The sequence below is a fragment of the Silurus aristotelis genome (assembly GCF_946808225.1).
Source record: "Silurus aristotelis genome assembly, chromosome: 15".
NCBI classification, from domain to species: Eukaryota; Metazoa; Chordata; class Actinopteri; order Siluriformes; family Siluridae; genus Silurus; species Silurus aristotelis.
This window is the reverse complement of record NC_139588.1, coordinates 9195450-9212878: the sequence shown is the minus strand read 5'-3', so window position 1 is coordinate 9212878 and position 17429 is coordinate 9195450. Positions and strand designations below refer to the sequence as shown.

General features: G+C 37.2%; 3 protein-coding genes and 1 long non-coding RNA gene across 4 annotated transcripts in view; 3 read left to right on the top strand and 1 right to left on the bottom strand.

Annotated features, from left to right (window-relative positions):
- LOC310738371 (ciliary microtubule-associated protein 2-like) overlaps positions 1-17429 on the top strand; it is a 365395-nt gene that overhangs the window by 71764 nt on the left and 276202 nt on the right. The gene's annotated exons all lie outside the window — the stretch shown is intronic.
- Positions 5390-11823, top strand: LOC310738396 (uncharacterized protein). Its single transcript, XM_083563386.1, has 3 exons — positions 5390-6000; positions 7104-7569; positions 9903-11823. The coding sequence occupies exons 2-3, from the start codon at positions 7391-7393 to the stop codon at positions 10096-10098; spliced, it is 375 nt and encodes a 124-aa protein (XP_083419512.1). The 5' UTR covers positions 5390-6000; positions 7104-7390; the 3' UTR covers positions 10099-11823.
- Positions 7588-9379, bottom strand: LOC310738401. Its single transcript, XR_014537079.1, has 2 exons — positions 8058-9379; positions 7588-7725 (listed from the first exon to the last, which is right to left on the bottom strand). It is a non-coding gene; the product is annotated as an uncharacterized lncRNA (long non-coding RNA).
- Positions 12421-15550, top strand: bsnd (barttin CLCNK type accessory subunit beta). Its single transcript, XM_083563381.1, has 3 exons — positions 12421-12858; positions 13216-13301; positions 15122-15550. The coding sequence occupies exons 1-3, from the start codon at positions 12682-12684 to the stop codon at positions 15384-15386; spliced, it is 528 nt and encodes a 175-aa protein (XP_083419507.1). The 5' UTR covers positions 12421-12681; the 3' UTR covers positions 15387-15550.

The window sequence follows — 17429 nt, the reverse complement described above, 5'->3', positions numbered from 1 at the left end:
TCCCTGCTAGTCACGTTATGGGTTTGCTTCCTATGTCTGTCTTTAGCATTATATTCTTGTGTTGATGGTTTGAAAGAAAAGATACAACTGCTCTAAACAATCATCGCAGCTGGTCCTTCCCGATGGTTCAGTGGGTTAAGACTGGTATTTCGCTATTGGTGGGATTCAGGGTTTGAATCCTGCTTTCTTTCTGGTCTAAATGTTTTGCTTTGGAGCATGAAACAAACGATAAACCCCCCAAAAAAAGAAGGTCTCTTGTGGGACTTGATGGCTTTGTGATAAAAGCCTTGCCTCTGAGCTCAAAGGTTGCTGGTTCGAATCTGGCTTGTCCCCACACTGGGTAAGCTGTGTGGAAAGTAATGTCTGGTTGGCAATGAGGTAGTTGACTGTAAACAAAGCCTGTGAAAAATGGTTGCTTCACAGCCTCAGAAAAAGTGAGGGTGATAGGTTTTTGTGAGAATTTTTCCCTATATATGCAAAACTAAGTACTTTTTTGCTTCATAACTCCCTGTTTTCCGCTTCTCAGACACCAGATGCCCGGATATTGCCCCCTGCTTCAGGATACGTCCTCCGAAACCACATCCAACCTTCGATGCAGCCATTTCTGACACCTTCCTCACTACGGCCACCCGAACCTTCCACACTCTTAACTTTGAGCCCTTGCCGGGGTTTGAACCGGCAACCTCTCAATCTAGAGGTAAAGCTCTTCCAATTGAGCCACAGGATCTCCTACAAGAAACTGATTTTACGGACGTTTTTTGTTTCTTTTTAAAAACTTTTTAAACAATTTAAAGGAAAACTAAGGGGTAGGAATCGAACCGGGTGAGTCAGATAGCAGTGACTACTTCACTGACCATTACACCAACACAGGAGAGGCAAACAAGCCTTTGCTTATTGGACCCTTGGCTTTTATATAGTTAGGAGACCAGTGTTTTCTCGTAGATCATGTTGGTAGAGGGTCAAAACTTCTCCTTCCTGTACATTTTCTCAGTAACTCGAAGTCTATGAGAAGTGACTCAGGTACAAGAATCACATCTCCAACACCTGCACCACTGATATACCATGATTTGCCAGCAACCAATTTTAAAGATCTTTTATTGTTCTGTTTTTAAAAACTTCTTATAATGTTCAATATGAAACTAGAGGTAAGAATCGAACCAGGGAAGTCTTTCATCATAGATCACTAATGGCTTTACTTCAAAACTCAAAACTTTGTTAGACATGTAAGTAAGCAGGAAAGACAGAGACAAAGACAAAGAGACACAGACACAGTTTTAGAAAGAGTGAGAAACAAAAAGAGAGACAGCAATAGAGAGACATATACAGTGAGACATAGACATTTACTTAAAGAGACACAGAGACAATTAGATAAAGAAAATAGAGAGACAAAGATAGCGAGATATAGCCACTTCCTGTTGGAAGTGTTTATCCCGAGCGACTCTTAATGATCTAATTTACTAAATGAGCAGTAGTGAGTTAAGGGCTTGCTCAGGTGCCCAAAACTGGCAGCTTGGAGGTGTTAAACATGTATCATATTTACAGCATGTGATATATATTTAAGCATATGTACAGTGATTCAATATAAAGGCTATATCAGTGCAGAGATGTGTGGACATCATTTAGAGCCTTTGCTATGTTTCCACACGGACAGTTAATGAGGTGATACCAGAGAAAATGCACCTCTTCAAGTCAAGTCAGGAAGCTTTTATATATATATATATATATATATATATATATATATATATATATATATATATATATATATATATATATATATATATATATATATATATATAAATTATAGACATTTTACAGATTTGAATGATGTATTGTTTTTATCTGTACTATCAATAAAGACAGTAATTTAAGTTTGTGTCGCCATTATGAGGGAAAAACCCACAAAACGCCACCCAGAGGGTTAATTGTGAGAATCATGGCGGATTTTGGTGTTTGATTTGAGACTCAGAAATAAAACAAAAGTTTACTGATTAAAAATATTTTTATCTGGAGTTAATTTATTTATTTTATATCTAAGTAAAGAAAGGAAAAAATTTTGTGCCGTTTAAAATAATTTTAATTTTGACAGCCAAATAAATAAATAAATAAATAAATAAATATATATATATATATATATATATATATATATATATATATATATATATATATATATATATATATATATATACTGTATATAGATAGATATATATACAGATATTTGTGTAAAAATGTAATGAGTAAAAGTAAAAAGTTGTCTGAAAAATAAATAGTGGAGTAAAGTACTGATACCGAAAAAATCTACTTAAGTACAGTAACGAAGCATTTGTACTTCGTTACTTCCCACCTCTGTGGGACACCAGTGGTGAGTCTGCACGGGGCAGCATCAATATTATAACAGATCAATATTTGTTTTTTTATTGATCAAGAAATATTACATTAAAATCTTTATAACTTCATTTGACAGTTTATAGTTACACCAGCAGATTTGTTACAGGTTACAAAATCTGTAACAAATCAGGAGAGATGGTTATAAAAGAGAATAAACTATCACAAGTGCAATGATACATCAAGGAAACATATGAAGGTGATGTAATGTGTCCTCTGATTATCTGTTACAGTAAAGCTTTAAAAGTACATAGTCCATATGTAACAATAAATTTTTTCTACATTTTTAAAGGTACACGTGTGTGTATAAAGTGCTAGTCTTTTATTGTTATTGAGTCACATGCATGGTCTCTGTAACAAACTAGGTCAAAGGCAAGAACAAACAACAAATGGTCGGTGAATCCATGGAAGAAATTTGACATTTTTGACTTTTGAAGAACTTATTTATGTCATAGAACACGAGAGATGTTACTGAGGGATAGACTTATAGGCACTAAACTTATAGCCGCTAACATATAAATTCAAATGTCATAACTTATTTATCTTTGTAAAGCTGCTTTGGGACATTGTCCATTGTTAAGAGCTATACAAATAAAAACTGAATTGAATTGTTCTCAGACTGTCTCACACCCACAGCAAAACATAAAGGTGGAGGCCTAATGGTTTGAGGTTGGTTTGCAGAGATGGGAAGTAATGGAGAACAAATACTTTGTTACTGTACTTTTGTTTTTCTGGTATCAGCACTTTATTATTTATTTTTTGAAGTTTTTACGTTTACTCATTACATTTGTTACAGAAATATCCGCACTTTCTACTTACATTTTCCAAACAGGCTCGTTACTTTAGTTTTTATCGATAAGGGTGACATGATCAATATTTTTCGTCAGTGGCGCCTTTTTTCAGCACATCGACCTATTTCCTGTCATTTTGTGGCTTTTTCAATCTACCAAATGGTGTATGATTTCCTGGCTCTCAAACATCACAGATGTAGACTAATTTATGAAGCTAACAACAAGCGCAACAGAAGGCAACAAAAATTCTGGGGTTAATGTGGATGAGACAGAGGGAGCGATGCAAACATGACTGAGAACTGAGACATTCCTGATCACTATCATCATCTTTTCTCTGCTTGTGTTCTATATGGTGGTTGTTTGGCCTGGATTAATTCATTAGGTAACAAAATTAGGTAAAAATAATAATAATAATTATTAACTCCATCGAACTACCTCGAACTGAGGGAAAGCAACCGGAACCGAAACATAATTCTTGAAGAACATTTATATTAAAGGAATAATTTTAATATATGAAAGTGTAAAACAATTAAATAAATATTTAATTTATATTTAATGTTTAACATAATTAATAACTAAGGGAGAGATTTTGAGTGAAATTAATATATTTAAAACAATTAGTAAGTGTATTAAAAACATGAAAAGTGTTAATTTAAGGTACATTTAGACCAAATAAAAGTTGCTATTAAGCTAAAATATTTTAATATTTTAATGGATTGACAGCTCTAGTATTAATATATTAATATGATGTGAGGTTCAGTTACCAGTGTGACACTAAAACAGGTAGTGGTAATGGCTACTTTTTACTTAGGTACAAGTCAGAACCAAAACTGCTTTACTTTAAATTGTAGTAGTGTAGCCAGTACTTCAAATTTTACCTTTTAAAACAGGAGTATCTGTTCTTCAACTTGAGTGAAGGATGTGTGCATTTTTGCCACCTCTGTTGGTTTGTAGCAGGGAATGTTGGAGACTTTTTCTGGGTAAAAGGAATACTGAGCCAACATGGCTACCATTCTATACTTCAATACACCACCATACAATTGTGTCTGGACTGCAGCCAATTAAAACTTCACCATACAAGAATTAAGCCAAAGCATACATCCAAACTCTGTACACATTATTCAGAGAGCAAACAGTTGGCTGTGTTATTTTTCATGGAATGGCCTACCCAGTCACCACACCTAATTCCAATTGAACTGCACTGAGATCACAGTTCGGAAAGGTCAGAAAGAAATCTCAAACCAGGGAAGAACAACTTTGGAAAGTTTTACAAGCGGCACGACAAAGTATTTGTCCGGGTGTCAAGAGAGTGTAAAACTGTTATTCTATATTCTATATATATTAAAGGAATTTTCATTACAAATAAAGTTTAACACATTTTTATTTATCCTGAATAAAATTATAAATGCAACACTTTTGTATTTGCCCCTATTTTTCCATAAGCTGAACACAAAGATTCTATAAGACTTTTTCTATGTACATAAAAGGCCTCTCTTAAATATTGTTCACAAATCTGTGTAAATCAGTGCCGCCGATTAGACAGCATGATAATCTGATAATCAGGTGTCTATACAATAAGTTTGGGCAATACATACTTCATTACCATACATACTTCATCACCATAAACATAAACTGTTTACATGCCATTTTTGCACATCTTTCCTCAACTGCTGCTATATTGCTCTTTTGCACAACATTTTGTATACATTTTGGCTACTGTTCAATTTTGTTCACTTTGTCTTGTTACAACAGGTTTACTTGCGGAGCTATTTTGTGTTTTGTCCTGCACTGTCCTGTGTTGCCTTGAACTGTCTTGTGTTGTCTTTCCACTGTTTGCATCAGGTTGCACACATGCACTTGTGGCGAGGACCCTTACTATTCCTTAGCCCTGTGTATTTTAGTTTCTGTGATTGTTGTTTAATGTAGCATCAGGGTTCTGGGTTCATTTCACCGTGTACTGCGTCAGCTATATATGGTTGAAATGACAAATAAAAGCTTCTTGACTTGATGCTTTACTTACTGAAGACACCAAAAATATGTACAATGAATGGACCTACATTACTGGCACTATTATAAAAAATAAATAAAAATAAAAATAAAAAATATAAATGCATCATTTCTGACCACAGCTGCACAACTTAATCCCAGACTAAAACCCTGTGCTGTAAACCTGAAAGGCCTGAATACAGTGGACTGGTTACTCCTTTCAGCTTGGTCATGATCTGAATGCTGTAGGAGGAAATGAAATCCCCTCCCCAACACAAAGGAGAATGGACTAGAACAAGAGACAGCGATGATCGGTTAATTCTTTCCACCATGGCTAGAAATTCTGCTCATTCATGGTCTGGGACAGTGTGTAAACGCAGATTTTAGATTCCTGATGTCTTTGTGCGCTCTCTAGAACTTCCTCCGTTTGTGGGACAGTGAGGAGCGGCTCAGGCACTGAGGACCAACCGCGCTTTCTAGCGACGTTAAAGGCCTTTCTAGGGGATTTCTTTTCCTTTTTTTTGAGAGTGAGAGAGGGAAGGGGAGGCAGAGAAGGCACAAAAGTCGAGCATGAATGGGACTGCCTTCTTGTTCCTCGACGAAACAAGCGCGATCTTGCTTCTTTTTGGTCTTTCCCGCTGGATCCTACAGGAAATGAGGGACTCGGCGGTGGTGCCTGCGGCTGCAGCTGCGCGGCTCGTGTTCGCTCGTTTCCATCTCTCTATCCCTCTTTTATAGACCTCAACACCGCGAAACGTTCATCTTCAAACCTTTTTTTATTTTATTTTATTTTTTTTTTTTTACCAAAGAAACAGACATCCTAAGACACTACAGGAACAAGGTAAGCCGCGAGAACATTAGAAGAACATACCAACAACCTTTTGCATTTACTGATGTGAAAGCTTTGGTTGTTGCAAATGACACACACACACACACACACACACAAAAGCAATGTTTGTATCCGTCTGCACATCATGTAGGCCTCTAAAATGGCCAGGAGAGACATTCATGTTTTAAATGAGTCATTCTGGTGTTTTGTAATATAATATTAAGCTGTAATGTAATATACAGGAATCATCTGCTTGCCATTCTGTCTTCTTTCAGTGGTGTCAGATCACCCATACCTGAAGTTGTGGTAAGGACAATGGACATCACACTCTGATATCATGTGACAACAGAAGTCCCTAACATTGTTTTTGCTTCTTAAACAGCAGAAAAAAATATTTCGAAACACAAAAAAACGATTCGTACAATTAGCCGATGGTTGTTTTGGTCATGCAAACCAGCATTACTCCAACTTCATACATAGGAACTGTGTCAAACTTAAGTCAACCAATGGCGTCCATGAAATACAACATCTGGAGAAATGGAATAAATGCACATCAGAGTGTCCTAGCAGGATAGTTGGCGAAATGTTGAAAATGTTACAGCGAAATGCAATTTAGATTTTGTGTATGTGTGAGAGATGTCCTTTCAAAGCACAAAGACAACTTAAGTGTTACATTACACACATATTATTCCTTCATATCACATATTATTCCTTTACACTGAGAAGGTCCAAAAAAGTGGTCTCCAATACACCATTTTTGATCGAACAAATCTTTTTTAATTCATATTACTACTCTATGATGCACTTGCTCACTTTTGTGGTTAGGTTTTTACATTAGTGGGTTTATCAAGAAGTAGCTATATAACACGAGCTTCCGGAGCACTCTAGTGAAAAATGGTTCAGAAAAATAAAATAAAAAATCAGTCCCTTCTGACAATTTCAATTGCATGTTTGACTAAAAGCTTTGTTCGCCGCATAGAGCCTTACGTCTTGTGTGTATATATATATATATATATATATATATATATATATATATATATATATATATATATATATAATTTAATCCCTCCATTAATTCTACATGATCTGTTGTTTCTTTCCCCTCACTGCTCTAGGTGATTCTTCTCCACGACTGATCTCTGGGGACATGAGCTGACACCAGGCTGACCTGGAATTTTGTGCTGTGCTCTGTCCAAAATAACCCCTTTGTACGGACACGCCCATACACACACACACATTAATAGCCACACCTGCACACACACACACACTGACACCTGGTTTTAGCAGCGTGGCGGGCAGTGAGGCCGAGCGTGATGGCTCAGAGGAGCGGAGGCGTGTGCCTTTGACCCACAGAGCTCTGGTGAGTGTGGGGGTGCTGCTGGTGGCTCTTGGCGTTGTCCTCATGATGTTTGCTGGTGCATTCGGGTCAGCCCTCTCTGTCCTCGGCTTCGGGGTTCTCATCTACTCGTTCTGCAGAGTCATGAAGAACAGCAACCACAACATGACCATCCCGGGTCACTTCCTGCTGCACTCGCGCACCGGCACCCAGTACACGTATGAGCAAGCCATCGCTTTGCAGAGGTAAAAAAAAAAAAAAAAAAAAGCCCTATTTCTATGGCTCTTTTAAAATGGAACAATGAATGACGTGAAACCAGGAGTGTTCATTCGCTGTTCGTTCACACTATGAGATGAGAGGAATCAAATGAGATGAGACGAGATTATCTGGAACATCCGTCGCTGTGAAGTAAACAGAGCCTGAGGGTTAATGAGTAACATAACGGTGAGGCGAGAGAAAAGCAAACAGAACAAAAGACGCTGAAACAATCAAATGAAAATGGTTGCAGGTTTGGGCTGTTTGAGTTTCCATGCCATCTAGCTTAAGTGTTTTTTTTATGTTTATAAAAAAGAGTAACGCGTCGTAATTACACTATTAAATTTAAAAAAAGTGGTCCCTTAGTGGATGACAGATGCGATAGTTCAGCACCCTGTCCTAACTCTGACCCTTTTTTTTTTTTAAACTCAGTCGAAAGCCCAGATTGTGAGGGGAAGCCAAAAAACTCAGCACTTACTTCTTCTATAAACTTCTGATTTACAATGCAAATTGCTGGAGCTGAAATAGGCACCGGTTGCCATACACATCAGATCTGAGACAGAAATCTAGTTTTTTTTTTCTTCTTCGTTCATTTTGAACTTCTGCGACGATGTTAGTTGCTCTCCGACCTCTTTGAGCTCGCTAAAATCAGTAGTTCAAGACACTCAATGGTTGCTCAATGACTTCCCTCTTCTTAATTTGGTCCGTGTCTGAGAGCAAAACAAAAGCAGGCAAACTGTCAGATTTTGGTTTGTCTCACACCGGACCGTACTTAAAACACATTGATAAAGCTCGTGTCCCAGAACTAGGCTGAAGAGGACATGAGTTGCGTCTGTTGCCAAATCCCTGTGCTTTCTTGATGATAATGGTATGATTAGGAAAACAAATGCTAACAGAAACCAGAGACAGCTGTATGCACGTGTTGAAATAGGAAAGCGAGTTTTGCAAGGGCTGGAGCGAGCATTTTGCTGACTTTATCTTAAATGTTCTAGAGGGTCCCTTTTCCTCCCCTCCGCTATCTCTTTTCTGGCATTAAATAAGTTTGTATGAAAGAATAAACACTCCAGCTGACTGTATAAACTTATTGGGTTTAAAACATTGGGTTTACTCCACTAAGTCCCATGAGCCAATTGGCTGCAATTTTTTTTGCATTCCCATAAAGTCATGCCAGGTTTCGGTTGTTTGGGTCTTTGTTGATTCCTGCCCAAACCACATGATAATGCCTGTTTATAAAAAGCAGGCCTATTTGGATCGTTTATTAAAATATTTAAAGCAGCACAAAGTAAAAAAAAACAAAAAAAAACCTGAAAATATAATAAGGCCAAAATGCTTGTGGCAATGAGTAATGAAGTTATTATGTTTTATTCAACTGCTGGCAAGCTGAAAGACTTGATTGAAGATCTGGCTGCAGGTAGACAGGATCTGTCCTTTCTCTGTTTGAGTTAAAGACATCTGTGTAGCTTCTCTGTTTGTTAGACAAAGCCAGAAAGATGACGGCTTAATAATACATTGTAAATAATAACATATACTTTCATGTCACTTTGTATATAGGATATACGTCTTTGCCCAGGGTCTGAGCTTAACCTAGAGTATTGTTGAATTTGAAATAAATAATGCAATTTACACTACTGTATAATAAGTCTTCAAGCCTTTTAATAATGCTTTTGGAGTACAAATGGAAGACTTTCTTTAAACAGAGTTGGTCTATAGTAGAAAATTTAATACAGGGTTTTTGAATACTATTAACAAAAAATTATTAGTAGTTGTCCAGCTGGGATGTTTATTCAACAGATACCTGAAGTAAACGTTATTTAGAGCAGTTAATGTCGGACAATATTTTCACGGACCGGCCTTTAAAGTGTGGTAGATAAATACAACAAAATAAAATTAAACGACCGGAATAAAAAATTAAATATAATAATAAATAAATGTGAATCCACTGTGTTGTTTTTTTGTTCATTTTGCTCGCTTGGGGGTTTGAATTTAGCGGTAATGTATTATGTGTTAGCGGCCGGAGCAGCCCCTTTAAGAAGGTAGAGGATGGAGGTGAGACATGTGACTGTGGCAAACATCTTGACATGCATCAAGAGTGAGTCATAGACAGATGTGGTGGAGAGAATCTGGAAATTTCCAAAAATAAAACATCTTTCAGAATCAGATAATAAATAAAATGGAAAAAAATAATGAATTATTTTTGTGTGGCCCGGTACCAATTGACCCACGGACCGGTGCCGGTTCACAGCCCGGGGTTTGGGGACCACTGATTTAGAGCAAGCTCTGAGGAGGGAAACTGCATGTCATCTCTCTTTTTTATCATCTGCAGGAGGCTGGACAGAATCCGCAGGGCTTCAGCGGAAGAGCGGCGTTCGACCCAGAGCCCCTCTCCGATACTCACCAGTCTCCACAGCCTACCTGGAACTCCACCTCCCTGGGACATGGAGCCTCCACCATCCTATGAAACGGCCATGAAGACCAGCACACTCCCCCAACCGACCATGATCATGACTCAGCCCTCCTGACCACATGAGAACAATAATAACTAATTACGTGCTGATGAGAGCTAAGTGCTAAGTCCCAGGCTGTATGTTGTCAGTGCTGTGAATCACTCAGGCAGTTTGAAAACCATAAGTGACCATTACGAGGACATGCGATTAGATCCACTAAGTAGCACATGCATTGCTTTATCGTGGCTTAACGATAATCATATGACTTTTTATGACCTATTAATTCCAAGCAACATGCAACTTAAATCGCTTACACACCAGTGCCCCTGCCAATGGAAATCCCCAGCCCAGTAAATTGTTCAGACACTGAGTCAGTCTTAAGTTGCCCAAATTAGTATTTTTTTTATGTATTTTTTAAACAGATGCCTGGAAGGTTTAGAGTCATTGATGAAGCTTTGCTAAAAGGGAGACAGAAATCAAATGTATGGCTGTAGAGCTGTTTTTGATTATTATTTAACTTTCAGGGAGTTCTTTTGTTTTGCTTTTGGGAAAAAAAAGAGGAAAATCAGATTTCCAGATATTTAACTCCAAGAGAAAATTATTTTCTCCTTAACATTTTTAATGATTGCGGGATTTAGCTTTTTTTTTTTTTTTTTGGTAATTTCTTTTTTGCAGTGGTGGATCAAGTGGGAGGAAAAAGAAAATCTCAGGGGAAAAAAAAAAAGAAAAAAGTTAGGCCATCTGGGGGGAAGGCGTTTTTAGAATGCTGGAGCAAAGAGTTTCCTTATGAGAAAAACTTGTAACTATCCAAAGAACACTTTACAAAAGCATTTTCGTTTCTGGACATGAATTTCCAAGAAAAAGACTGTAGATGTGTTTGTAGATTCACATATTAACAGTCATTAGTAACAGATTGAACATAAATTACTTTAGAATAGTTTCTTTATTGCTTAAGATTGACAGGAAAGGGAGAAAGTTTCTAATTTTATAAGTACCATTTCTAATTGATCCTGACAATCCCTGATCTGGAGTTAGAAAATTGTGTTTCAGATTCAAAAAGGGCCAGATATTACAAACAGGATGCATAACAACGATAATGAAAAAATAATGCAATTTTCCTGCTCAGTATTGCCATTGCCAAAAACCGTGCTGTAATATTGTGACTAGGAATGTGTGAAGAAATTCTTCACCCGACCTCCAGGGTGTTTTACCATCTATAGACCTTTGTAGATACCTTCATGACAATCCTGTATTAATGGCACTACAATACCACAGTGCAAACAGGCCCTGAAAGAGAACAGATTTTTGGCTAAGCCAATAGACAGACTTGATTGTATAAGAAATTGTGTGTGTGTGTGTGTGTGTGTGTGTGTGTGTGTGGTGCTTTACTTGTGTTGCTTTGCTAGCATCCTCACGTTATAACTGTGTTTATCCTGACAGTGCCAATATTTCAAAACAATGTAAGTTCCCTGTAGTGCCTTGGACCACTGATCAGTTTACCGGCTCATAAACTTTTAACGTTTTTGGACCAGCTCGGACCAGTTCTTTAAAAGGAGGTCACTCCTGATTTTATAATTTTGACACAAGTTTGTGTAGAAACATGTTAGAAAAGAACTGCACTGCCCTTTATAAATGAAAACCACTTCCACGACGTCCCTTTTTATTCGCACTATTTACTATACAGGCTGAAGTGCAACAGGCGTTTTGCATGAATTATACTGTATGTTTGTGTTGTGTTTGTCCTTAACTTTTGTATAACCTTTGTGTAATGTCAAATAAAATGATTCATTTAATTTGCAATTTGTGTTGGTCCCCCTTTGTTGCCAAAACAGTTCTTCGATTATTAACAGCATGAACTTCTTCAGCAGTTTGAGCTACAGGAGCTCATCTGTTGGATCGGACCACACGGCCCAGCCTTCGCTCCCTACATGCATCAATGAGCCTCGGCCTTCCATGACCCTTTTGCCAGTTCACCACTGTTCCTTTCTTGGAGCACTTTTGATAGAAACCCCACAAGAGCTGCAGTTTTGGAGATGCTCTGACCCAGTCGTCTAGACGTCACAATTTTGCTGTCGTCAAACTCAAATCCTTACACTCATTCCAATTTTTCCTGCTTCAAACACGTCAACTTTGAGGACAAAATGCTATCTATCTATCTATCTATCTATCTATCTATCTATCTATCTATCTATCTATCTATCTATCTATCTATCTATCTATCTATCTATCTATCTATCTATCTATCTATCTATCTATCTATCTGCAGTATACTAGCATTTATAATGTATGCTAGACACTTGTGACAATCTGCATTAACTACACCATGTACTAGTATTAGTTAATAATATTATCGACTGATGCTGATACTTTAAGTTGCTCAATCTGTACATTCTCAACCTTTAATAAACTGCCACTGTACACCTCTAAACTGTTCACTTTTGCAGAATTGCTTAGACACAGTACAGGTGCAGCCTGAGGGAAGGTCACCTGGTCATGGTCCATTAGCGCTTTGATGATCCTGCCAGCTTTGTTCCACCAATCACATGCAGTCTGCCTACACAGTCTTACTTTGACCTCAGTGCAGCTTCAGTTCCTGGATTTCTATTCTTTTTTTTTTAGATTTTATTTTTTTTCTCCACAGAGCTTCACACAGTCTCAATGGCGGAAAACAAACCTTATCGTTACGGGCTCATCGTCCTGGGGCTTGTGGTGGTTGCACTGGGAGTCTTCTTGGTAGCTGTGGAAGAGCCTCAGGTGTTTGTCACTTTCTGTACAATGGGAGTGCTGATGGTGAGCATTGGGACAGTTTGGAGCATATGCCAGTGCTACCCACGGGTGAGGAGAAAATTCACATGCAGCTAAGCAGTTGATATATTATATCGCCTTTATAGTGTATATACACTGAAAGTTGTGTTTGTGGATTCACAAAAGTACTACATTTACTATTATACAGTATGTCAGCATTTCTAAAGCAGGATCATAGGGTAAATGCTCAGCTACAAATAATACATGTATTTTCTTTTATTAGCTGACCATTCAAATATGGCTGAATCGAAACTATATTTTAATAATGAGTCATAATGAGGAAAATATTACCTATTATATTTCCTGTCTAAACACACGTTTCTTTTATATAACAGTAATCTACATTGTCAGTCAGATTTACAGAAGTCCAAATGCCGCTTTCTATAGGTAACATTCATCCTGCCAGAACAGGAAGTGCTAAGAAGCAGTGAGAAACAGGAGCTGTGTGCTGAAGTCAAGGTCCTACAGGTCAAGTAAGTCTCCATGTACAACAGATTTCAAGGAACACGATACAAAGTCGTGCTTGCAAGCTATAAAGACGGCCCAGTTAAATGTTAAACAACGCCCTAGCCATGGTTGCACTTTATTATATTTATCATACTAAATTACAGGCCAGCTATTTTAAACACAAAGTGCTCATGCAGGTAAAGAAAGACCTACCCGAAATAACCAGCAGTTGATTCACTTGCAATCTATTTCACAACATCAGCTTGAGAGGCTTTTTCCGTCCGACTGTGTGCTTGTACGACCTATCAGCAATCGTTACCCATCAGTTTTCCCATCAGTCCCACACTAACAAGGATCAGAGGTCTGCTGATTGAATCTGGCCAGACAGTAAATGCGGTTATGCAGACTATGATGAGATTATATTGATGGTACTATCGATGGGATGGAGTTTTAAACCCGAAAGAGATTGCATACTGGTTTCAGAGAGCTAGACATCTCCAATTGTTTGTTTTTACAAACGTGCACTTATTGGTGTACACTCACTGGTCAATTTAATAGGAAATCCTGTACAATTGTGCATTTACACAGCCAATGCATCAAATCATGCAGATACAGGTCAGCAGCTTCAGTTAATGTTCACATCAAACATCTGAATGGAGAAAAATGAGGACTGTTGTGACTTGGCATTGTCACAACCATTCAAATCCATTCATCATCATGATGAATGGTGGAGTTGGTTGTGGTTTTGACCACTTCTCAAGTTGTGTTTTCACATTCTAAGTGGTTACTGTCGAGTCCTTGAGCATGGAATTTAAATTGTTCAAATCCCCTTTCATTTGTCCTCTTTACTAAAGGCATCAGACAAGTGAATAAATAGAAATGGATACGAGCTACCAGACACCCTTTTTTTTTTTTTACACTTTAGCCTAGATTTGATTTTCCTTAGGCTACCAGATACAGACCATTATAAATAGTATTTTGTCCATTCAAGAACAGAAAATGGTGTGTTCTGAGATGTATTTCTACACATCAGTGTTGAAATTGGATATGATTTGCCTGTGTGTTAGTGACTCACAGCTCCAGGGTCCATTTTCGAAGGTCAAATCAAGAGATCAAGAGCTCAGGTTACTGTCTTTGTTGAGTTTTCACATGTCCACATGTGCTTCCTTCCAACTTCTAAACGTGTGCTGGTAGCGAGATTGCCCTGGAATGGTTTCTATAGTGAAATTGGACTAGATAGAGAATATATGTCATGAAATCTACACAAAGTTGTCCATAATAATAATAGAAGCAAAAATCACACAATTACAAACAATTGTATTTATGAATCATGAATTGTTTTCTCCTGTTGTAATAATACATTTAGATTCGTTTTAATTGATTTAAACATTCAAATGTCATTGTTATTACCTGTTATACTCTCATGACATAGACTTTATCTATTTAAATTCCTCTCCAGCTATTCCTTCAGGATTGTAGATATCTTTCATGTCTTCCATGTTCCCAAGGCACTACGATTACTCGTCATCCGAACACTAACTGAGACTAGAAACTTTCTCATAGTGAAATTATGATGATGTAAATAATAAATAGGAAATCTAAATAAAATGAGTCCAACTGTATTTTTTTTTTCATAAAGAAACAGTATTATAGATCTCGGAGATCAACCTGTTTAAAATGGACATGGCACATCAAACAATTCACAGAATTTATATCAGGAATTTGATCAGTGATCCAATTTCTCTTTCCTAATTGTGTGTACTTAAGTGTGTGCATGTAACAAATCACTAGTATTTTTACCATGGTTTTCCATATTTTTTATATTATTATTCTTTTATCACTACAGTGACAGTCGAGTTGAACCGGCCAGGGCTCCTCTGGCTGTTTTCGGTCAGTTGGAGGACGTTGAAAAGGATGAAATCCTTTCACAAGCTGAGACAGAAAAATCTCCTAAAATCATTAGCACCACCCTCCAGAACTCCCCCTGCATGCACCAGGCCTGCTCAAGTGCCTCTCCTCCAGACAGCAGGGCTGCACAACCTGATACTGATTTCTACTATGGGGAGGTGGATGAGCCCTGCTCCCTTAAAACAGAGCTGGATAGTGAATAACAAGTCGGAAATGCTTTTGAACTCAAGGATCATGAATGCAGAAGTGCACTGGTTGCATTAAATCGTGGTTATGAGACACAGACAAACAAATGTACCCCTCCTCAAACACACACTCACACACACACACACACACACTCTCCATTGCCTATAATGAACATTTCCATGGAGACAAAAAAAAGAGAAGGGCTGATAAAAAACACCAGCAATTATTTATAGTTTAAACTCTAGATTAGAAATCCAGCATTGTATCCCAGTCAGAAGCTTTACAATGGCAGCAGCTGTCAATATGGTTCTTATTTTTCATTCAAGCATGCTGAAAAAGAAAACACAATAGGGTTTAGCAAGAAGTGTGCAGGGATAGAAACTGATATGAATATTTATTATGAAGCAGGTGCATTTAGATTAATATTTAAGATCAGCAGTGTTTATAGCATCTGCCAGCTAACAAACATGACAAACCTGGACGGACTTGGGCATTACTTTATAAGGAAAACTCACACATGCACACAGGGTTTTCTTTGAGTTACAGCCAGTGAACGATTAGGCTGAGTATCAAAGCCATTCAGTAGTCTGTGTAACCCAAGTCAGAGAAATCCACGTACATTTTCTATACTTTTCCCATGATTTCGTCTTGGATTTGTTTGCTAAACTAAAAACCCACTTGAACGTAACACTATCAATTATTACTACCTGTCCGCAGAAGGCAGCATCTGACTTGATTGAACAGGACAAGTACACTAGGGCAGACAGGAGCTTCAGCTTCAGCCGTTTGACCTCCCAGAAACCGGGAAATATTTCTAGATGGATTTACATGTATTCATTTCACAGCACTTTTATCTAAATCAACTCACAAATGAGTGAGAATACAGTCCAAGTCCAAGTCTGAGTCTGGAGCTCACTGTGAAACAGAAAGTGCTGCACAACTAAGTTTCCACCGATTAATCAGACAAGAAGTGCAAAAGTAGGGAGAGAGAAGTCTTCAAGATTGTAGCCATGATGCACGCACACACACACACACACACACACACACACACACACACACACACACACACACACACACACACACACACACCAGGTAATTAAGCTTTTATAATTAGTACACTGTGAAATGCTAAAATGAGTAGCTGCACAGTTTTACTTTTAAAATTGTTTTTAAATTTCCAGACATAATTATCTCTCATGCTATTTCTTTCACGTCATTTATTGATCCATGTTTCTTTTACATATAATTATTTTTTATTTTAGAAATTGTATATATATTTTTGGCATGATTAAAAATTATCTATATGAGGCTCCACATGTTTACTTGAAATTATATGTATAAAATGCAAATTTAAGGGCATACTTAATGACGTTTCATCAGATAATATTTTAAGATCACAAACTGTGTACAATTCTAGATTATTTTTGGATTCCGGATTTTTTTAAATTTATTTTATGAATAAATTGGTTAAAGAAATAAAGTGGTTTTGAAGTATTTCAATGTTTAAGTTAGTAAAATGTATTATATTCAAGATTCTGCACCATTTCTAGGTTCCTGTTTAAACATAAGATTTATAGATTTTCTTCTAAGAATCTTCAAGAGATTTTTAATCTCTTCTTTTAAAGCGTGTGTTTAGACGACACTAATCGATTTGTTCAAAAACAGATCGTAAGGTTTGGCACAAACCGAGGTCTGTGCCAGCTTGAGTGTCCTCAAAGCAAAAAAAGTGAAAAACCGAATACTAAGGACCTCTGAAATTCATGTAGCATTTAAAAATGTTCTATCGATTTCTCAGGTTGATGTCAATAATTACAATTTGTAATTAAAAGTGTTGTAATAATTAAACAAACAAACACATTTGTTCTCAGACTTTTAAACCCTGCTGTATATCTGTATTTAATAAGGACTGGTTTTATCCTAATAATCCAATTTTTTTGACAAATTGCTTTGAATTGGATCTTTTGATTCTTAACTTCACTCATTGGATTTCATTTGTATTTTTGTTTGACTTTCTTGTAATGTTCAATTTGACACAGTCTTATAAATAAACAGCAATTTTG

What these genes read in the sequence shown, in the direction of transcription:
- bsnd (XM_083563381.1), top strand. Translation starts at nt 12,682, where the DNA reads ATGGCGGAAAACAAACCTTATCGTTACGGGCTCATCGTCCTGGGGCTT. An exon ending in TATGCCAGTGCTACCCACGG is followed by an intron (nt 12,859 to 13,215) that starts GTGAGGAGAAAA and finishes CGCTTTCTATAG; the next exon opens with GTAACATTCATCCTGCCAGA. An exon ending in GTCAAGGTCCTACAGGTCAA is followed by an intron (nt 13,302 to 15,121) that starts GTAAGTCTCCAT and finishes TTATCACTACAG; the next exon opens with TGACAGTCGAGTTGAACCGG.
- LOC310738396 (XM_083563386.1), top strand. Translation starts at nt 7,391, where the DNA reads ATGATGTTTGCTGGTGCATTCGGGTCAGCCCTCTCTGTCCTCGGCTTC. An exon ending in CAAGCCATCGCTTTGCAGAG is followed by an intron (nt 7,570 to 9,902) that starts GTAAAAAAAAAA and finishes TATCATCTGCAG; the next exon opens with GAGGCTGGACAGAATCCGCA.